Source organism: Anguilla anguilla, chromosome 8, assembly GCF_013347855.1.
Source record: "Anguilla anguilla isolate fAngAng1 chromosome 8, fAngAng1.pri, whole genome shotgun sequence".
NCBI lineage: Eukaryota > Metazoa > Chordata > Actinopteri > Anguilliformes > Anguillidae > Anguilla > Anguilla anguilla.
In genome coordinates, this window is record NC_049208.1 from 483778 (window position 1) to 507363 (window position 23586).

Below are 23586 nucleotides of genomic sequence, written 5' to 3' on the forward strand. Positions count from 1 at the left end.
AAACCCGGTAAAATCAGGCAAAACCAGGCAAAACTAGACAAAACCAGGCAAACACAGACACAGGCAGACAGAAACAAAAAATTTCATATGATGCTTTCAGAGAACTGTCATATGAAATTTCTTTCCATTTACTTATTTAGTTTTTATTTTTTAAGTGCTGTTTCTTCACCCCGTATTATACCCTCTGGTCTATGTGATTATTTAAGCGCATAAGTTCCCAGAAACATAACGTAGGAATACCCAGAAAATCAGCCCATTTGCCTCTGGTGCCACTCTGCTCTTAGATCCCCAGGGATTTCTGTGCATATTTACAGACACTCTTTCTCAGAGCGTTGCATATCGCAAACACTCTCATCCAAGGAAACTCACACAGCTGACATTTTTAAGCATGAAATGCATTCATACAGACGGCTCCACTCACCTCTCCTGCTCCAGCCTCATTCGCAGCATCTCCTGGTCCGACGCCTGCATGTCCTCCGCCTTTCCCTTGCTCGAGCCCTTTCTCTCCATCTTCTCGCCCGTCCTCTCGTCCTTACGGTGTTTCCCAAACCTGAGCGAGAGAGAGAGAGCGCTGGGTAAGGCTCAGGCCAAATGCATCACACGCACTCACACTGAGGGGAAGGGCGCCCACGCTCCTGCCCTTCATCAGGAAGGAATCCATCAGGAGAGGACCTGCAGAGCCCAGGAGCAGCTCAGAGACGGACAGCTCGCTGTACCTGGCTGAGAATAAGCCCAGGTGGGAAGCTGCTGTTTCTGAAGCTCAGGGGTCCCCAGCTCTGGCCCCAGAGAGCGACAGGGTACTCTGGGGTCCCCAGCCCTGGTTTTGGAGAGCCACAGGGTCTGCCAGGGTCCCCAGCCCTGGCCCTGGAGAGCCACAGGGTACTCTGGGGTCCCTTATCCTTGGTTTTGGAGAGCCACAGGGTCTGCTAGGGTCCCCAGCCCTGGCCCTGGAGAGCCACAGGGTACTCTGGGGTCCCTTATCCTTGGTTTTGGAGAGCCACAGGGTCCTCTGGGGTCCCCAGCCCTGGTCCCAGAGGGCCACAGGGTCTGCTGGGGTCCCCAGCCCTGGTCCCAGAGGGCCACAGGGTCTACTGGGTTATGTTATTACTGAGCACTTAATGGATCAGTTGCCGTTTGTTACATCCAGGGCTTTGCAGAAGGTCTACGGGACAGCAAACTGTGTGACACCCCAGGACCAGGCTAGGGGAACCCTGGTTTAGGCCTGCAAGAGCTGCTCTTATCCAAAGTAGGGTACAGGACTGCGCACACAAAGCTTCAGCAAGGCCAGGAGACTATACAGAGCTATGTTACACCCTAGAGCAGGAGTCATAACGTAAATCTATCATAAATCCCACAACAGTTTTAAAAATAACATATTCTACTGCCTGGCTGCTCCAAGCAAATATTTCAGTCTTTCAGAATTACTTGGAACCACAGACCAAAACACATTCTTTTCCCACAAAGACAATTTGTAAGTTGTGCGATGGTAATGGATTTGAAAATCCAAAGTAGTGATTTAAACAAAAAAAAATGACACTCCAGTTTGGAGGAAGAGAAGCTGATGACAGACTAGCGAGAGCGCTGGCTTGTCTCATTTTCTCAGACCGTTTCCGTTTAAAAACCGAAGCTCACAGCCGCCAACTACGCGGCACAAACTCGCTCGAAGGCAAGATTACTGCAGACCGGGGCAATTTCCAAAATGGCAAACGGGGTGCTTTCATGGAAAGGAAAGAACATTTTATCAATGCTTCATGCAGGCCTGTTTTACATTAAAACGCCCCCCCTCCCACTAAAGCATTTCTCTCAGCTGAATGAGATGGCAAGACTATAATCACACTGTCAGCCTCCGTGAGATCCGACAGTCAGGGAGAGACTGAGAAAACACGAAGAGAGGCGCGCAGGTTTGTGCCAGAGAGACGCATTACCTGATTAATTAATCAACAAATGGATGAAGTGGAGTGTGAAAACATCTAAATACAAACTGCAGAATACACACCAACACTAAGAGGACACTTATCAGCTATCAGTGAAGCAGACGACAGGTATCTGTCTCACTCCAAAGACTTCCATTAATTACCCATCTCTCTGCTAAAGCAACAGCACATTTCACTCAAAGAAAAGCCCTCAAGAGTAACAGCAGACACGAAAGCAGAAAAGAAGACTCAGAGGGAGATTATAAAAAGAGATAGGGAGGTAGAGAGAGAGTGCGTGTGTGTGTGTGTGAGAGAGAAAGTGTGTGTGTGTGTTCTTTTTATTGAGCACATCAAAGTCCTTCAAAATTGATGAAGAATATACCTGGATATGCCCACCACTCCACCCTCCCCCCACCCTGCCAACCCAGCCTCACCCACACCACCAAACACAGACCCCTACTTCAAACTCCAAAATGAAAGGAGAGAGAAAGAAAGTGAGAAAACAAGATACTTTTTTTGCATCCCCTCAATTTAGACATGTTGAATTTTTGTAATAAAGATGCAGAAATGATGAGATTGGGGGATGGAGTGAGAGAGAGAGAAAGAAAGAGAGATGGGGGATAGAGGGAAAGTATTCTGAGGGAGAGATACTCAGCATTATGCTGGGCAGTCACTTTTACCCACGATGCCTCAGTGTAAACACAGCGTACACAGAGGGGTGTCGCCATCATAAATCTGTGACCTGCAGCGTGTTTCCGTGGAGAACCTGAGCCCAGCCTGCCCCCCCCCCCCCCCCGCGCCCCCCCGGTCCCCCCTGATCCATCACTCTAACTGCTACACCCCCCCTGGAGTCTTCTGTTCCTCAGCAACACAAACCCCATGCAGATTTACCAGAGGCGAGCTTTCATCTCTGCTGTTCTAATGCGAACATCGCAGCCTTGCACATAGAGACGGTTGGATCTGGATTCGTTTTTTAATTTATTTCCCTTTTATTTATCGAGGCAGGTCCTGCTCAGACAGAAATCCGTTTTTTCAAAGACCCCCCAGGCCAAGAGGCAGCAGCTTAAACACCCGCTCAGCATAAACACAACACAGCGCAGAGCAAAACAACCCAACAGCCACACGCACCACAACCCAACAGCACATGCACCACAACCCAATAGCCACATGCAACACTACCCAACAGCACAGGCAACACAACCCAACGGCCACACGCAACACAACCCAATAGCACACGCAACACAACCCAGCAGTACACGCAACACAACCCAACAGCACACGCAACACAACCCAGCAGTACACGCAACACAACCCAACAGCACACGCAACACAACCCAACGGCCACACGCAACACAACCCAACAGCACACGCAACACAACCCAACGGCCACACGCAACACAACCCAGCAGAACACGCAACACAACCCAGCAGCACACGCACAGAAAGAGTCGTAACGACGGCAGACGGGATCGATTCCAGCGTCAGGCTGGGGTCACACGGCACTCTTCAGCGGCGGCCATGTTGAGTAAGTGCTGCGGCTATGTTGAGTAAGCGCTGTTTACGCACAGCGACTGGGGAAGGCCACAGGAGCGGCGGCCATGTTGAGTAAGCGCTGTTTACGCACAGCGACCGGGGAAGGCCACAGGAGTGGCGGCCATGTTGAGTAAGCGCTGTTTACGCACAGCGACTGGGGAAGGCCACAGGAGCGGCGGCCATGTTGAGTAAGCGCTGTTTACGCACAGCGACTGGGGAAGGCCACAGGAGCGGCGGTCATGTTGAGTAAGCGCTGTTTACGCACAGCGACTGGGGAAGGCCACAGGAGCGGCGGCCATGTTGAGTAAGCGCTGTTTACGCACAGCGACTGGGGAAGGCCACAGGAGCGGCGGTCATGTTGAGTAAGCGCTGTTTACGCACAGCGACCGGGGAAGGCCACAGGAGCGGCGGCCATGTTGAGTAAGCGCTGTTTACGCACAGCGACTGGGGAAGGCCACAGGAGCGGCGGCCATGTTGAGTAAGCGCTGTTTACGCACAGCGACTGGGGAAGGCCACAGGAGCGGCGGTCATGTTGAGTAAGCGCTGTTTACGCACAGCGACTGGGGAAGGCCACAGGAGCGGCGGCCATTTTAGAGAGCAGTGGCATGCTGGGCCTGCTCCTGCACGGCCAATAGCGGGGAGTTTCCCCCGTCATCTCTGAGCCAATCATCGCGCGACAGGCAAAAAACCAAAATGTCTACTTTACTGACCCCAAGGAGGACATGCATCACTGACTGAAGCTACACGGAGGCTGTAGCCTGTCACTGCTGGGGAGCAAAGGCTCTTTATCTGTCTCAGGCAAGATTAAAATTTTAAATTAATTAAAACCATATCCCCCCTCCAAAGATAAGGCACACAATAATGAAAAACAGAAATGCACAACTCACTTTTTAATAAGCATAGCGTAATCCTTCATTAAGTCCTTTAAAAAAAAATGAGTGTCATTACTTTAGTGAGGGGCTCACATGCAGGTGAGTCGCAATTATAATTTTGGATATGAAAGAGATCATTGTGTGCGATTTGCTCTGGCTAAGTTCAAACAAAACCAGGTTAAAACCTAGTATATGGCTGGACCGAACCGGCCGATGTCACAGACATGCGCGGTGTAACTTTATCACCCAGTCAGTCAGTCAGTCACAGACATTCGCGTTTGTAGGGCTGGCCCTGCTGTTGCGGTCCAGCTAAAAATAATACAGTTTTAGTTAAATCTTGTCTTGAAAAGAAAAGTTAGTTTCGCACTGTAAGGACAGCAATAACACACTGATCTTCAACCCAAAAAGAGAATGAAATGCAAAGTAAAACTGCGTCATCAACCACACAGCACCTGTAACACAAGCCAGTCAGAAACAGCCCACCAGTGCAGACCCACATGCTTCTTTGACCTGTGGATTGTTAGCCGGTGCTAATGGGAGGATTGTGGTTTCTTCATGCGCACTAACCACAGTGTAGGGGGAACATGATCCTGTCAGTACTGTGCAGAGGGAACAGGCTCCTGTCAGTACTGTGCAGGGGGAACAGGATCCTGTGGGCTTAGCGCAGGGGGAACAGTCTCCTGTCAGTACTGCAAAGGGGGAACAGGCTCCTGTCAGTACTGTGCAGGGGGAACAGGCTCCTGTCAGTACTGTGCAGAGGGAACAGGATCCTGCGGGCTTAGCGCAGGGGGAACAGGCTCCTGTCAGTACTGTAAAGGGGGAACAGGCTCCTGTCAGTACTGCACAGGGGGAACAGGCTCCTGTCAGTACTGTGCAGAGGGAACAGGATCCTGCGGGCTTAGCGCAGGGGGAACAGGATCTTGTCAGTACTGCGCAGAGGGAACAGGCTCCTGTCAGTACTGCGCAGGGGGAACAGGCTCCTGTCAGTACTGTGCAGGGGGAACAGGCTCCTGTGGGCTTAGCACAGGGGGAACAGGCTCCTGTCAGTACTACGCTGGGGGAACAGGCTCCTGTCAGTACTGTGCAGGGGGAACAGGCTCCTGTGGGGTTAGCGCAGGAGGAACAGCCTCCTGTCAGTACTGCGCTGGGGGAACAGGCTCCTGTCAGTACTGCGCAGGGGGAACAGGCTCCTGTCAGTACTGCGCTGGGGGAACAGGCTCCTGTCAGTACTGCGCTGGAGGAACAGGATCCTGTGGGCTTATCACAGGGGGAACAGCCTCCTGTCAGTACTGCGCTGTGGGAACACGCTCCTGTCAGTACTGCACTGGGGGAACAGACTCCTGTCAGTACTGCACAGGGGGAACAGACTCCTGTCAGTACTGCGCAGGGGGAACAGGCTCCTGTGGGGTTAGCGCAGATGCTATCGCTCGGTGATCATTTCTCTTCTCCACGGAGCTCATTATCCGCGGCTTCCTCCGTCAGGCAGCGAGTTCCCCATCCGACTGAGACTAAAAAGAGTCCCCTGTGAGCCCCCCCCCCCCCCCCAAACTCTAACCCCCCGACCGAGATGGTGGTACAGTTAGTGCACCGGCGTCACCATTACCCTCCAAAAGACGGCGTTCTGTCTGACTGCTGTGCTTCTTCCCTTAATTCTGACTGATGGAACAGAGAGAGTCACCTCGCAACAAAGTAAAAAAATAACAAAATCTGTGAACTTTGTTTAAAAAAAAAAGTAAAAAGCTTTGTTAAAAACTTTTTATAATCCAAAGTTGAGGACAGCAGTGTGCAGCAGGCGGACTGACTCAGGTGACTCAGGAACTTCCCTGTGATTTGCTGCGAAAGCAGTGCTCCAGGAGCACCAATCACAGCAGGAGAAAATGAAACGGCCCTTCGAAACATCAGAGCCAGGGACATCGGCTTTGCTCTGTCTGGCGCTAACATGCACATTAAACGAGGAGAGATTGCCTCTCTGCAGTACGGGGGTGTAGTACGGCTGACACAGCTGAAGGACTGTGCGGGAGCCATCGGTGTGTGAGGTGTTTGTAGCAGAACATGCGCTTGGCTCTGCTCGCGATGGTGTTCAGCTCATTTAATCTCACAGCCGTACCCTGTTCCACTGCATGGAGCCGTTCCCAGTAGCTCATTCAGATGGCATAATGAGCAGAGACACCTGACAGCACACCAGGGAATTTCCCGCTCTTTTCTCTCTCACTGCCTCCATTGTTGTTCAGCAGAGCGCAGGCAAGCAGGGCTTCTCCTCCAAAGCAATGAAAACCTCCGATTCTTATCTCCCCGCAGCTCACAAGTCAAACTCACACTGTAATCTAAGATCTAAGCAGGACCTTAAGTGACACAATACCAAACAGTGTGCCTTAGTGTGGGGTCAGTCTACGCTGGTTGCGTCACTCTACACAGTCAAACTGAAACAAAAACAAAGATGGCCGACCTCAGACCCGGGTAAAAACAACGCCGTTCTGTTTGGCTTTGCCATTTTTCTTGAACAACAAACAGAGCTTGGCTGCCAGTGCTAACAAGCATCCTTCAGTTACCAGACACTACGGACCAAAATCTGGGCATTTGGTTGGGAATACTAACTCTTCCAAATAGTTGAAGAATTAACAAAATGAATATTTATCCCTGCTAATACCACTTGGAACAAATATTACAACAAAAATTTGGCTTGAAAAATGTACATTTTTTAACAACTAAAATTACATTCCAAAATATTTTAATATATTCAGTGGTTCCTAAGCAGCTGATGACTGTAATTACAACATGTTAGTTGTGGATGATTACAAATGAGGAGCAAGTTAACAAAACAAAGTTTAAAGCCTGATCTTTGAATTGTGGACCATAGTCATAGGCAAAAATTCCGTGTACAGCAGTCTATTGTATTGCAATTGGTTTTGAAATATTTTCAATTACTTACAGAGGCCATTTAATTCTTCTTGAATAGTAGTTATTTTCCAATGAATGAATTTAATCAGGCTACTTTTTAACTAAGTTGCTTCCCCACAGAATATTAACCCTTATTTTTGGAATGTCTACATTTTCAAGTCAGTGTTCTAGAACTCCCCTGCTAACGGGCGGTGATTGTGACATCAGCATTAGAATGTTCAGTTGGGAACATTCTAATCTCATGTGGTCTCCTAACAACACGAGTCTCCCAAACCTCAGTTTATTCAATAAAAGCCATGGAGACTCATTTAATCAGGAATACTCACCCTCATTTTCCCACGAGAACCTTCAATATCATAATTTATAATAAAAAGTTGTATTATTACTTTAATCTGTGGAAGACATGAGCACATGAGATATTGAACATGTAGGCTGCTGAATTTCAGACGGAGGAGTTTTTTCTCAGCATCAGACCTGGAGGTCTCATACCCCTCTACATAAATAAAGCGTGGTCTGCGCGTCTCAGTGGATCCAGCCGCACCGTCCTCCGGATTTACATTAGCACCTCCCTCCTCCCCAGTGAGCGGGTGAGCATGAATGCAGCTTTTAAATTAAAACCCCGTCAGAGTGCCCTTCAAAGGAAATCTCACTTCTAAGGGAAATAACCAGAAGCCTGAAAGGCTGAGGGCTGCAGGGGAGAAAGAGATGGAGCAGCAAAGAGATGGAACAGGGTTATGGGCTGGGGAAGGGATCAGAGCAGCCCAGAATACCCTTTTTACATGAGTATGAAACCTGGCACACCAGCCACCCTGACTAGCTACTTCCAAAAAACTGAAACAGGACAGGCTCGTCATCTCGTAGGCAATCCAGCAGTGACATCATCACTCATATCATACCCTTTCTGTGACATCATCACAGGGATCCCACTCCTTGTGACATCATCAGCCACTCCCCCTCCTCCCCCAGGGATTCTACTGCACTCTGTGACATCATCTGCCCAGCTCCTCCATGGTTCAAATGAACCCTCAGTGACATCTTCAGCCCAACCCCCAGGTCTTAATGCATTCTCTGTGACATCATCAGCACCAGTCCCAAGGTTCTGGTGGACTCTGTGACATCATCAGCCCCAGCTGGTAGGGTTCTAATGTACTGTCAAGCAGGTATCTCCAGAAAGCCTGGAGAGATGCCCGTCGCTGTGCAAGTACACAATACCAGATTACAGAGCATGGCACCTGCCTTCAAACAGAAAAAAACAAATACCCCCAGTTACCTCTTAAAACCAGGCAGGCAATCAAGGGTAAGGCCACCATGTCCGGGAATCCCTGTTTCAGTACTCAACCACACATTATAGCTCACGCTTTAGCCCAAAATTTACCACAAAAACATGTCTGTGGTTTTGGCCTGACAGAGGCAGCACTTCAAATGTACACAAAATAAAAATGTCAATAATTAGTCGCGTTCACAATTTTTAATTCCCGTGACAGAGCACAGCATCCACAGAGCCAATAAAAGGCAGAGACTCCGCCCCCTGTCCCACAGTTAGGGCGTGTAGCAGTTACACCGCGCCCAGCCATTGGACCAAATCAGCAGCCATTCCGCCAAACCCGCCACAGTGACACGCTGACCTGCGCTCTGCACACACAGCGAGAACGCCACACCCCCAGAGAGCGGCAGGAAGCCCAGCGCTCCACGGCGACCAGGATGCCCCGCCCCCCCCCCCGGCGCAAAGCAGACAGCAGATCCATCAGACTTCCCGAGGCGTTCCCGAGGCGTTCCCATGATCAAAGAGAACAAAAGAGAAACCCTGTTTCTTAATGACAGGAGCGCCAAGGCGCTAGCGCCCGCCACTAGCGTTTGATTTACGGCCTTCCCAGCATGCCTCTGCAGGCGGGGAGGGTGATGAATTAAACATTTCTCAGGGGCGCTGGGGGTGGGGTTTCACTGGGCAGCAGCACTGCTAGGAGAGCCCGGCCCGTTAGCATTAACGGGTACTGTAAGGGAAGAGCCTAGCCCGTTAGCATTAACGGGTACTGGACGGGAAGAGCCTGGCCCGTTAGCATTAATGGGTACTGTATGGGAAGAGCCCAGCCTGTTAGCATTAACGGGTACTGTACGGGAAGAGCCCAGTCCATTAGCATTACCGGGTACTGCACGGGAAGAACACGTAACTCTGAGGTATGAGTAAATTAAGAGCGGTATTTCAGAGATGTGAAAATAAGCGCCGGACCACCGGGTTGCAGTACCAAGTGACGGGCGTGTGCTGACCAGTAGGAGTCAGAACACAGCCCTACAACAGTCTGCAGAGTCACAGCTGATCAGCAGGGGGCAGGACACAGCCCTACAGCAGCCTTCAGAGTCACAGCTGACCAGTAGGGGGCAGGACACAGCCCTACGACAGTCTTCAGAGTCACAGCTGACCAGTAGGGTTCAGAACACAGCCCTACAACAGCCTGCAGAGTCACAGCTGACCAGTAGGGTTCAGAACACAGCCCTACAGCAGTCTTCAGAGTCACAGCTGACTAGCAGGGGGCAGGACACAGCCCTACAGCAGCCTTCAGAGTCACAGCTGACCAGTAGGGTTCAGAACACAGCCCTACGACAGTCTTCAGAGTCACAGCTGACCAGTAGGAGTCAGAACACAGCCCTACAACAGTCTGCAGAGTCACAGCTGATCAGCAGGGGGCAGGACACAGCCCTACAGCAGCCTTCAGAGTCACAGCTGACCAGTAGGGGGCAGGACACAGCCCTACGACAGTCTTCAGAGTCACAGCTGACCAGTAGGGTTCAGAACACAGCCCTACAACAGCCTGCAGAGTCACAGCTGACCAGTAGGGTTCAGAACACAGCCCTACAGCAGTCTTCAGAGTCACAGCTGACTAGCAGGGGGCAGGACACAGCCCTACAGCAGCCTTCAGAGTCACAGCTGACCAGTAGGGTTCAGAACACAGCCCTACGACAGTCTTCAGAGTCACAGCTGACCAGTAGGAGTCAGAACACAGCCCTACAACAGCCTGCAGAGTCACAGCTGACCAGTAGGGTTCAGGACACAGCCCTACAGCAGCCTTCAGAGTCACAGCTGACCAGTAGGAGTCAGAACACAGCCCTACAGCAGACTTCAGAGTCACAGCTGACCAGTAGGGTTCAGGACACAGCCCTACAGCAGACTTCAGAGTCACAGCTGACCAGTAAGGTTCAGGACACAGCCCTACAGCAGCCTTCAGAGTCACAGCTGACCAGCAGGGGGCAGAACACAGCCCTACAGCATGGCGGTATGCCGCGGGTTAGCGGTGAGCCGCAGGTAAACGCCGCTGTTACCTGAACATGTCCCCCAGGCCCTTCAGCACGCCTTTCTTGGCTTTGCTCTTCTCCTTCTCTTTGTCCCTCTCCTGCTTCTTCTTCTCCTTCCCTCCTTTCTTCTCCTTCTTCTCCTCCTTTATCCGGCCGCCGTTCACCTGCTTCTCAGGGAGGGTGGGGCCGCTGGGTACCAGGGGGGAGAGGTCAGCGAGGGTGGAGACCGAATCACGTCCCGACCGCGAACTCTCCTCCGTGTCCTCCTCCACTGCGGGGGGGGGGGGGGGGGAGAGAGGGGGGGGACGGGGAGAGAGGGGGAGAGAGGGGGGGGAGGGGGGGGGGGAGGGGGAGGGAGAGAGAGAGAGGGGGGAGAGAGGGGGAGAGAGAGAGAGACTAACATTGAACAGTTCTTTGTTCAAATCTTGCAATGATAAGGGTCTTACTGGAATGACATGTTGTGTTTTCAGGATGACTGCTTGGAGGAAACATTTGTTTTCACTGCAGTCCAGTCAGTTCTGACAGAGATCAGAACACCTACCCACAGCAGCGCCACATGCAGGCACAGGCGTCATCACTAACCACAATCCCCTCGAACTTCAAACCTCAGTGCTTATAATGCGGATTTATGAAAACAATACTTCCAGTTGTGATCATAATGTGTTTATGGATTACACGTTTTTCTCCCGATATTGTACTCGGAAGAGTAGAGAACTGGGCAGACGCAATATTAAGACAGAGAAATGCCTCTAGGGAGCCCTCTGCATCTACCAGACTAATAAGAGCGGAAAGCCTGAAGTAAACTTTAATTAATTCGTTTGGATAGCTCGCGTAAACAACCGCCAAATTAAAAGGGGGGCGGGTAAACGGCGAAGCGGTAATCCGCTATGGGGAGCAGTGTTTCTGACCCGCGGGTCGTCGGTACAGAGCGGGCGGGGAGACGGGCGTAGGATTAAGGCTTACTAGCGCCACACGCTGGTCTCTGACTGCAGTCCGAGAGGGAAGGAGAAAGGCCTCGGGAGAAACAGATCACAGCTCCAGAACGAGAGCAGCCCGTTTCAAATGTGAGGAAAACGCAACGCCTGCACTACAGAACCGCCTGGAACCCAGTACCAGCACTACAGAACCACCTGGAACCCAGTACCAGCACTACAGAACCGCCCAGAACCCAGTACCAACATTACAGAACCGCCTGGAACCCAGTACCAGCACTACAGAACCGCCTGGAACCCAGTACCAGCACTACAGAACCACCCAGAACCCAGTACCAACACTACAGAACCGCCTGGAACCCAGTACCAACACTACAGAACCACCTGGAACCCAGTACCAACACTACAGAACCGCCTGGAACCCAGTACCAACACTACAGAACTGCCGGGAACCCAGTACCAACACTACAGAACCGCCTGGAACCCAGTACCAACACTACAGAACTGCCAGGAACCCAGTACCAGCACTACAGAACCGCCTGGAACCCAGTACCAACACTACAGAACCGCCTGGAACCCAGTACCAACATTACAGAACCGCCTGGAACCCAGTACCAACACTACAGAACCGCCAGGAACCCAGTACCAACACTACAGAACCGCCTGGAACCCAGTACCAACACTACAGAACCGCCTGGAACCCAGTACCAACACTACAGAACCGCCTGGAACCCAGTACCAACACTACAGAACCGCCTGGAACCCAGTACAAACACTACAGAACCGCCTGGAACCCAGTACCAACACTACAGAACTGCCGGGAACCCAGTACCAGCACTACAGAACCGCCTGGAACCCAGTACCAGCACTACAGAACCGCCCGGAACCCAGTACCAACACTACAGAACCGCCCAGAACCCAGTACCAACACTACAGAACCGCTCGGAACCCGGTGCTAATGGGGTTTGTTTGGAACCAAAATGTGTGCAGCCGTGAAAGAGGGGTTTAAAAAAAAAAATCTGAATCATTTCTTGGGATGTTTACTTGCACTACTCTAGCCTTTAAAAAACAGGCTCTCATTCCATAAATTGTTTTAGAAATGAATAACTCATAATGAAACAAGCTGTAAGCTGGATCTCATTAGCAAATATCGTTTTTTTTCTATAATGCCATTACAAAAGACACAGCATAGCCTAACAAGAACCAAAATAGTACAGGCTGTCTGTAATAAAAGCAAAATAAATAAATAAATCATAAGGTAGGCCTCTTCTTTGGAAACTTGCTTCCAATTTTACATATTTTTCATGGATCAAACACAAGCAGAAGTGTATGATATCTCTAGTTCTTTTAATCACTGGAAAGTGTGACTTGTTTCCATTTAGTGTGCTCCCCTTTGCCTCAGTGATAAAAGCAAAGAGAATCTGTGTATGATATAATTAGAGCTTTAAAAGGCAGAAGTGCTTATTCAGCCACTTTTAAATTTAGGAGCTGGGTAGGAGAGGCTCTGTGGGAGACTCTAAGAGTCTGGGAGGACTCAGATTTTGAGCCCGGCCCAGAGATCCGCGTTCAGGAAGTTTATCAGCCGTTAGTTTCCACAGGCATCTGAAAGGACAGGATGGGGATGAGGCCTGCACATAAGGCCTGGGCTGCACGGCTGTTCTGCAGCTCAGACCTGTTAAATCACACGGGGTTCCCCCCCCCCCAGGTTCAGCTCAGACCTGTTAAATCACACGGGGTTCCCCCCGGTTCAGCTCAGACCTGTTAAATCACACGGGGTTCCCCCCGGTTCAGCTCAGACCTGTTAAATCACACGGGGTACCCCCAGGTTCAGCTCAGACCTGTTAAATCACACGGGGTTCCCCCCGGTTCAGCTCAGACCTGTTAAATCACACGGGGTTCCCCCCGGTTCAGCTCAGACCTGTTAAATCACACGGGGTTCCCCCCGGTTCAGCTCAGACCTGTTAAATCACACGGGGTTCCCCCCCCCAGGTTCAGCTCAGACCTGTTAAATCACACGGGGTTCCCCCCGGTTCAGCTCAGACCTGTTAAATCACACGGGGTTCCCCCCCCCCCGGTTCAGCTCAGACCTGTTAAATCACACGGGGTTCCCCCCCCCTAGGTTCAGCTCAGACCTGTTAAATCACACGGGGTTCCCCCCGGTTCAGCTCAGACCTGTTAAATCACACGGGGTTCCCCCCCCCCCAGGTTCAGCTCAGACCTGTTAAATCACACGGGTTCCCCCCCAGGTTCTCTCTCTCCTCTCTCGCTGGCTTTGGGCAACATGGCCGCCGGGGCCGTGCGCACTGAGCTTTTCCCGCCCCTAGTTGCCGTGGTGCTTACGTGTCTCCATGCCCTCCCCGCCCTCGTCGCCGTGGCGCTTACGTGTCTCCATGCCCTCCCCGCCCTCGTCGCCATGGCGCTTACGTGTCTCCATGCCCTCCCCGCCCTCGTCGCCGTGGCGCTTACGTGTCTCCATGCCCTCCCCGCCCTCGTTGCCATGGCGCTTACGTGTCTCCATGCCCTCCCCGCCCTCGTCGCCATGGCGCTTACGTGTCTCCATGCCCTCCCCGCCCCTCGTTGCCATGGCGCTTACGTGTCTCCATGCCCTCCCCGCCCCTCGTTGCCATGGCGCTTACGTGTCTCCATGCCCTCCCCGCCCCTCGTCGCCGCGGCGCTTACGTGTCTCCATGCCCTCCCCGCCCCTCGTTGCCATGGCGCTTACGTGTCTCCATGCCCTCCCCGCCCTCCCCGCCCTGGCGCTTACGTGTCTCCATGCCCTCCCCGCCCTCCCCGCCCTGGCGCTTACGTGTCTCCATGCCCTCCCCGCCCTCGTTGCCGTGGCGCTTACGTGTCTCCATGCCCTCCCCGCCCTCGTTGCCATGGTGCTTACGTGTCTCCATGCCCTCCTCGTCCTCCTCGGCGGCCGGCCGGTCGTAGGACTTGTCGATGGCGGCGCGGAAGCTGTCGTTGCAGACGCGGCCGCGGATGATGCGGGGGCGGGGCCTGTGCAGCGGGATGTCCCCGTTCAGCGTTACCTCGGCGACGGCCGTCTGCAGGCTCTCCAGCGAGCTGGACTTCTTCAGGCCCAGGGCCGGGCCGACGTCCCGCGTGGGGGAGCCTTCCGGGGGAAACGGGGGGGGGGGGGGGGGGGGGGGGGGGGGGGCATGTTTTAAAGGGAAACAACATCCAAAAAGCATTAGAGTTTTGGCCCGCCCACCTTAGAGGGGAACTTCACCCTAAAATTCACTTTTTGACAGTAAATTGATCTGTCCGCCAAAAAATATTGCAGATATGAAAGCCCCAAATGCCATATATTTTTGATATCAGTCTCCCATCCAAGAAAAGTGTGCCCAGGTGTGACCAGGTGATGTATTTTAAGTGAGACCATGAGGGGGACAGGCACACACACTCCCTATAGAGGGCCACCCCATATCTGAGCCAGAGGCATGTTTCAGATGCAGGAAGCAGCACGTAACATGTCTAGACAGCTACAACTTATAAAAACGGTATTTTGTTAACCTTCCAAAAGAGGGAAAATACAATAGCATTAACAGTGCAATAACAGTAAAGTAGGGTGTAGTTTCCCTTTCATAATAATTCATCATTCCTAATGTGCCACGTTAAACACTTCAAGGCACAGCGCAAAAGAAAATGTACAGAGCCCCAAGCCAAGCGATGATGTCAGCGCAGCATTACACTGCTACAGAATCGATTCAGGAACTTTAGTGGAGGGCAGCCGTTCGCCTGAAACGAACACAGAACTTCAGTGATGTCAGGTCAGAAATACAGAGAATGCAACAGATTGGTAGTGTGGTTGCGGTGTGATGGTTGCCTAGTAATAAATCACAGTAACCCTCTGACTCAACTTTAACTTAGAAAGTTTAAAGTAAATAAAGAAAAAGTAATTTTGCATGATTAGCCTGTTGAATTTACAGTGCTGTGCCCACCTGACTGTCAGAAAAACAAATGAAGAAAGGAGTTCTTAATTATGCCTTTGTTCCAGCTGCAATCGCATCACTCTGTGTGAGGAAGACTGTGTTTCTGTTTCTTATGTTAAGCTGGTCTCTCCGCCAACTGTTCCAACACGTTGGGCCATTAGAGCTCTAATGAGTTGCATTGGAGAGAGACTGAATTTTAAAAATAGACATTTTAACAGCATATATAATTTGGAAATTACAAAAAATAAAAACAAAAGAGATGATGAGTAAAAACAAAGGGGCCGTGCTGATAGGGGCTTCCTCTGACCGCAGTAGAGCCAGTGCTGGATGAGTTCAGCAGAAGGGGGATTATTTTTCTTGGGTGGGCAGGTGTGAGAGACGGGCGGGTCTGTGGCAGGTTTGGAGAATAAACCAACACCCGGGCGCTCATCTCACCAACCCGCCCGCACACCAGCCCATCCGCACACCAGCCCATCTGCACACGAGCCCACCCGCACACCAGCCCATCCACACACCAGCCCGCCCGCACACCAGCTCGCCTGCACACCAACCCACACACCAGCCCGCCCGCACACCAGCTCGCCTGCACACCAACCCACACACCAGCTCGTCCGCACACCAGCCCATCCACACACCAGCCCGCCCGCACACCAGCCCGCCCGCACACCAGCTCGCCCGCACACCAGCCCATCCACACACCAGCCCGCCCGCACACCAGCTCGCCTGCACACCAGCCCATCCACACACCAGCCCGCCCGCACACCAGCTCGCCTGCACACCAACCCACACACCAGCCCGCCCGCACACCAGCTCGCCTGCACACCAACCCACACACCAGCTCGTCCGCACACCAGCCCATCCACACACCAGCCCGCCCGCACACCAGCTCGCCCGCACACCAGCCCATCCACACACCAGCCCGCCCGCACACCAGCTCGTCCGCACACCAGCCCATCCACACACCAGCCCGCCCGCACACCAGCTCGCCTGCACACCAGCCCACACACCAGCTCGTCCGCACACCAGCCCATCTGCACACGAGCCCACCCGCATACCAGCCCATCCACACACCAGCCCGCCCGCACACCAGCTCGCCTGCACACCAGCCCACACACCAGCTCGTCCGCACACCATCCCATCCACACACCAGCCCGCCCGCACACCAGCCCATCCGCACACCAGCCCATCCACACACCAGCCCGCCCGCACACCAGCTCGCCTGCACACCAGCCCACACACCAGCTCGTCCGCACACCAGCTCGTCCGCACACCAGCCCATCCGCACACCAGCCTATCCGCACACCAACCCATCCGCACACCAGCCCATCCGCACACCAGCACACCCGCACACCAGCCCGCTCAACTCTGTGCCCTTATCCCAGCCAGTTAATTTTAAACTTAATCTGCGCTCCAGCGCTCTTAAAAAGCACCAAAGCCCCGCTTTCATTCCACAGGCCCCCAAAAAAACCAAAAAAGAACATAAATCCTTTCTTACAAAAATATGCAGTCAGCTCGAGGAGAGATTTCAGATAAAACTCCATTAGAGAGACTTTGCAGGCCACGCTACAGTTGAGCTGGGCGGCCATGTTTTGACAGGAAGTGCTGTTTTGACAGGAAGTCTGCCAGCAGAGACTTGGTGTGATAACAGTCTTCAGCACAGCACGTAAGGCCAAAGCCTGAGGCTCTGAACAGGGACTGTTTCACACCATCCGCCATCGAGACCCGGTCAGACACACGTCCACGGGACGAAGGCGCTGGGAAGGCCTGATCGGGTAGTTATGTGTGTGTGTGTGTGTGTGTATGTGTATAAATAGGGCAGGGATGAGTGGTGTGGAAACAGCAGTGCCTCTGTCACAAGGCTGCCTCTGATTGGTCAGGGTTTGGTGATGGGGGCGGGGCTCTGTTCTCATACTGCAAGGCGTGTGACGGACAGGGAATAAGAATTCCAGGGTTAGGGTTATTTGACTGACACTAATTCCACTGTCTGCATCCTCATTAAAATGAAACACACACACATAGCGGATCTTCAGGGTTAAGGATGCCGAAAAAAAACGGACTAGTCCATGAAAATAAACTGCCGGAAAAAAGCAAATAATCCTGAATCTATTAACCCTCTAATCTGATTGATGTTTATTTTGGAATCACCAGGACGACAACACTATTTTTTCTCGTTATTTTAATAAAACTGACAGGATTCAATTATTATGATCCTGGGTGACACAAATGTATTAGCAGAAATAACAGTACAAGGACTACAAAAATAATTTTATCTAAACAAACAAAATAAACCTGAGCTTTTACACAAACAGAGTTATTTTTACCGTATGCTCCATTAAAATGGAGAGAGCAAACTGGGGGAGAATTTAAGGACAGAAGAATTCGCAGGTGAAACTGCTATACAGATTCCTGTGAGTACTTTTGTAAACCGCGGTTTCTGGTTTACTGAGGTTAATTCAACAGAAAGCCATCTTCCTAAAATAAGCCCAGAATGGCACCTTCAGCACGATGCAGAACGCAGCATATGCAGCCGAGAGCCTGCGTGACTCACTGCTCCCCGGGGGGTCTATACCAGCATGCCTTCCTCACACCTTCCCCCCCCTCCACTGAAAAAGCTCCTTTACCCCCCCCCCCCCCCCAGTTAACCTGGTGATAAAAATGACCGCTGCTTTGCTCGTATCAATGTTCCACTACCCCCTGCATGTCATGTGACATTGTGACACATGGCGAATTACAATTCGCGCACACACACACACTCGCACTTGCATACAGGTTCACACTCACACTCACACACACACTCGCACTTGCATACATGTACACACACACACACACTCACACTCACACACTAATAACATCCTGTACACTGGCCAAAGTCTCTGCTCTACTCAGGGTAGTAAAGCTGGATCCTCATAAACAGGTGAGTACTGTTCCTTACCTTCAATCTTCACTGAGCGGGGAGTGAGGTTAATCTCGTCAGCTACTGTTAAAAAGGCATAAACAATTACCATTGGTTAGTGGCCACATTCCACATGCTCATTGGCTACCAGCAAGACTGCACCGGTGCATGCTATTGGACATCACCAGGGCAAATCAGTTAACATGCAAATCAGAATGAGAGAGGGAATTAGATATATTTTTTAATAAAGACAATAAGCAGGCAAACCTAAATTGGTTGAGAATACCAGTGAGAGGTGGAGAGATTATTAAAGAACATGCCCAGTTAACATTCAGGCCAGAAGCACACGGCTTATTATGTGATAATAACACTCCACAGCCAAAGAAAAGAATCGGTTATCAGCAGAGTTTATATTTCCCCTCTATCTCGTCACCATCTAAACAGAAGCAGACCATAAAGCGCACGAGCAGCTCAGTATAATTTCACAGTGACGGTACTCAGATTAGCCAATGGCTGATCCTGTTCCACTCAGCGTGGAGACGAAGAAGAGGGAAAACACATCACTCAGGAAGTAAAGAGCATCCACTGCGTGTGTTCTGAAGCAGTAAGAGGCAGCAGAGACACAGAGAAGTGCTCTAAGAAAGCAGCCAAACAAAAACAGATCAGTCCTCAAACTGGTTTGTTATTTTTGTTATTTTTCATACAGTAACGTCAAAAATGGAAGTAGTCTCAATGTTGGTTGAGATCATGCGTTAGAAATTCTGGTCATTAAGGCCTCATTCTGTATTCACAGATGCCACACAAACAAAGGCAAAATGATTATTTAATATCAGCCAGAGTGAGTATAAAACTGCAATAAAAATAATGACAGCTGTCATTCTCTCCTTCCCTTGCCTCTGTCTCTCCCTCACTCTCAACCATCCCCATCCCTCCCTCTGTCTCACTTTCCCAGCCATTCCCTCCCTCTCCATCCCTCCTTCTCTCTCTCTCTCTCTCCCTCTCTCCTTTTCTCTCTTTCTCTCTCATATGTGCTCCTCCTGTTATCCCAGTAGCAGTGCTTCAGCATGCTCAAGTATCCCAGAACATGAACACATCAGACGTACTCTCCTCTGTTCAGCTGAAGAATAACAGAAATGTAAACACACATTCAGAAGATTCATCTCTCAGACGGACTGACTCTGCGCTGAGTTGGGCTGCTGGGCTGCACTCAGGAGGAAGGGTGAAGGGCAGCTACACGGCAGTCATGACTACCTCTCCTCAGCAACCCTGGTGCATGCCCTGCCCTGTTAGCTGCACAGAATAATCCCCACAGCAACCTTCACAGTTAGCCGCTGATGCTATTACGGCTGGAGGGAAGGGCACAGGACACACAAGACCACACCCCACAGAATAACTCCGAAATGTGCAGCAGGATGGTCAGGGCACTAAAAGCTTGCAGAAGTGTGAAAGTCGCTCTGGATAAGAGCAGCTGCACGGCGGCTAAAGGAGAATGTGAAACACGCTGGAAATGGAGAAGGTGGAGGTTTGCTTGCAGGTCCCACAGAGGCAGAATCTACACCACACAGAGGAGTAATCTACACCACACAGAGGAGTAATCTATACCACACAGAGTAATCTACACCACACAGAGGAGTAATCTATGCCACACAGAGACATAATCTATACCACACAGAGGAGTAATCTACACCACACAGAGGAGTAATCTACACCACACAGAGACATAATCTATACCACACAGAGGAGTAATCTACACCACACAGAGGTGTAATCTATACCACACAGAGGAGTAATCTACACCACACAGAGTAATCTATACCACACAGAGGCATAATCTACACCACACAGAGACATAATCTATACCACACAGAGGAGTAATCTATACCACACAGAGGAGTAATCTACACCACACAGAGGAGTAATCTACACCACACAGAGGAGTAATCTACACCACACAGAGTAATCTATACCTCTAATTATGAGGGCTAGCGGGCGTTAGCGGATTGGCGGTACCTAGGTCCATACTCTCTAATTATGAGGGCTAGCGGGCGTTAGCGGATTGGCGGTACCTAGGTCCATACTCTCTAATTATGAGGGCTAGCGGGCGTTAGCGGATTGGCGGTACCTAGGTCCATACTCTCTAATTATGAGGGCTAGCGGACGTTAGCGGATCGGCGGTACCTAGGTCCATGCTCTTGGACTTGCGGGTCTTGATGATGTCCAGCTGAGCGGCGTCTCCAAACTGCTTGGTCCGTTTCTCAGATATGCTCTGGCGTCCGAAGCCCTCCCGCTGGAACGCGTCTGAGTCGTCGTCTGCGTCCGGAACCAGCGAGCTGCAACAGGAGAGTCACACACTGAGTCACAGAGTGTGTGTGTGTGTGTGTGTGTGTGTGTGTGTGTGTGTGTGTGTGTGCATGTGCAGAACAGGAGAGGAGTCACACACCGAGTCACAGAGTGTGTGTGTGTGTGTGTGCGTGAGTGTGTGTGTGTGTGTGTGTGTGAGTGTGTGTGCAGAACAGGAGAGGAGTCACACACCAAGTCACAGAGTGTGTGTGTGTGCGTGAGTGTGTGTGTGTGTGTGTGAGTGTGTGTGCAGAACAGGAGAGGAGTCACACACCGAGTCACAGAGTGTGTGTGTGTGTGTGTGTGTTTCACACTGGTATTTCTTATACCAGAGGATGTTTTTAACATTCAGACCAGGGACTAATGTAGTTTTTTCCAGGGGCAATCATTTTGGTCCAATAAGCTGCCTATTTTTCTTTAAGATACACACCTCTTTTCCAAAATAAAGAGACGTTCAGAGCCTGCGATGATCACTGGAAGCCTCTGGAGAATATAATCTTACACATGTTGTTAAATATTTAGGTTTCAGTTCTTAACATAATCTTAAAAGCATATTTTAGAAAACGACTATTTAAAAAACAAATATAAATGAAATACTGGGTAAGTAATTGAAACTATTTGAATATCAATCCCAGAAAAGCAGTTTTTAAAATTTGGGCCAGGTCTATTGGCAGCTGCAGTTTCCAAAATCAAACTGCTCTCTGGGTGTGCAGTCAGGGACAGAGACAGAGATGTAAATTCAGATAGAGGATTATTTCCCATTTTAATACCTGCGCATTTTTACTCTACATAATGACTTTAAATGTGCAGTGGCACACAGTGTAAAAATAGGCTGTTTGAATCTAAGAGACTTAGTTGAGAAACAGCATTTTTTATGTCCGGCAGCATAAAAATGCCCAGGAGTGATAATGAACTATTAATATCCTGATTAGGTTAACATTACACACTCAAACTCCATGCGTGAAAACTAAGACCAACCACCAATCTTTCCATCTACTGAATGCACCATTTTTCTCAAAAGGAGTGTTTTTAAACTCTGTGAACATCTACAACCTAGAAAAGTTTTTCTTTTATAAAAAAAAAAAAAAAAAAAAAAAAAAAAAAAACTTAAATCCAATTTTAGTAGTTTCCTGCAGTACCTGCATATATTTAAAAAACTAGGCCATGCTGCTACTGGGTGATATGAGCTAAGCCATTTCCCTTAAAGAGAGTCATGATAACCTGGTCTGTGTTCACTCATGGTTATTGGAAAACAGAAGCATTTTTTATAATAATGCCAGCTAATAAACCGAAAACCATCATCAACTATTACGGAGACACAGAACAAAACCAACATGTTCACCGAACTGATCAATACACAGCATGAACTTATCTACTCATCATTTAATTGGAACCATTTATGAACGGCTAACCTAATGATGCAGATTTGTTTATAGTTATAATTAACACTGAAGGTTAAAGGAGTTCTTTGATTGTCAGTAAAGTATAAAATATGCTTTTGTATCTATCCCATTAGTTGTATTAATTGCTACTTAATAAATGGTAGATAAGAACTGTTGGTCACACCCAAACCTCTAATTACATGACCTCATTTCCAAAGCTGAAGAATCCACGAGGGATGTTCTGGAGCTGAAACACACTTGTGTGATTTTCTCTCCATGCTAATATGAACCATCTCATGCAGAAGAACCAGGATAATTAACTCTTCACTGTCCGTCATGGGTGAATAAACCAGGATAGTTGCAAGCGTGCCGTGAAACAGACTGATGACAAAACAGCGCATTCATACCACACTCACACCAGCCATAACTGGTTAAACATGGCAGGGGAATCTGCTGTCCTGCATTATAAATCCAACATCCATTTCATATGCAGCTCTTATATGTATAATTATATGGGTTTTTGTTGCATGGTTGTGTATTCACTCTTGTTGAATGCACACATACTGGCCAGTGATCCTGCCTGTTCGTGATGCAGAACGGAAAGGAAATGAAAGGTCCCTGGCTCACACACCTCTCATTCGGGCTCTCCAGCACTTTGGGCCAAGAAGCAGTGGCCTCTGCCGGGAAGCCAATGTCATCGTGGGAGCTGGAAGATGATTGGTCGGAGAGGTGGGCGGGAAGGACAGGCGGCCGATCATCTTCGATGATCACGGTATCGTCCTGAGGCATATTAACGGTGGGAGACAGCTGGTAGCCACCTGAGACAGGAGAACACACCTGTCAATCACACCTGAGACAGAGTCAGGGGAACACACCTCTCAATCACAACTGAAACAGAGTCAGGACAACACACCTGTCAATCACACCTTTTTATTATTCAGTTACTTTTGCTTTTCTTATGTTTCATTTTAAATAGATAAGGTAAGGTTCAATTACAAAAGGAAGTGGAGCTTTTTGAATCCATGTGGAAAGTTCAATGTTTGCTGGATGGCCGCACCACTAAAATATGAGCTGCCAATCTAAGAGACTCCCACCTGATTGGTCAATAAGTCCCTATTGCACAACGAGGTGGGTAAAACCCTACTGACTGGCACCCTCCCTAGGCGTTTCTATGGCAACTTGTGTGGTGCCAAATAGGCCTCCCTAGCAACAGTTGGTAATCTGCATTCAGAGGTATTACTCTAAGAAATAAATAAGCACAGCAGAATTCCAGCTATGATTTTAATAAATTGAAATAACAGGTAAGAAAATGATATCTTTCTTCTTATTGCAGCGTGATTGTGTAATTTAAGTTTTCTGACTGTAGCATAAATATAGCCAGGGGAGATTCCTGTGGCAAAAACCCAAGAAGAATTTTTAATTAATTCATTTTCATTTCAGCAACATACATGAATTTTTGAAAGAGAAACTCACTAATCTATAAAGCATTTCCTGTTCTAGGGCTGCATATTATGGGCTCTGTCTGTTAATAAGTCACAGCCTTAAAAAAACAGCAATTTCACAAGATATCATTAAGGACCTGCTTAAAGTTAATAGA

At 49.9% G+C, this 23586-nt stretch overlaps 1 protein-coding gene across 2 annotated transcripts in view; it reads right to left on the reverse strand.

Moving 5' to 3' along the window:
- Positions 1 to 23586, reverse strand: part of LOC118234049 (partitioning defective 3 homolog) — a 258754-nt gene that overhangs the window by 61858 nt on the left and 173310 nt on the right. For both annotated transcript variants that reach the window (XM_035430352.1, XM_035430351.1), the window contains exons 16-21: positions 22621 to 22807; positions 20446 to 20597; positions 18307 to 18351; positions 14327 to 14554; positions 10532 to 10775; positions 422 to 550 (exon numbers count right to left, since the gene is read on the reverse strand). In XM_035430352.1, the coding sequence (XP_035286243.1) occupies positions 422 to 550; positions 10532 to 10775; positions 14327 to 14554; positions 18307 to 18351; positions 20446 to 20597; positions 22621 to 22807 (985 nt within the window). The remainder of the gene's footprint in view (positions 1 to 421; positions 551 to 10531; positions 10776 to 14326; positions 14555 to 18306; positions 18352 to 20445; positions 20598 to 22620; positions 22808 to 23586) is intronic.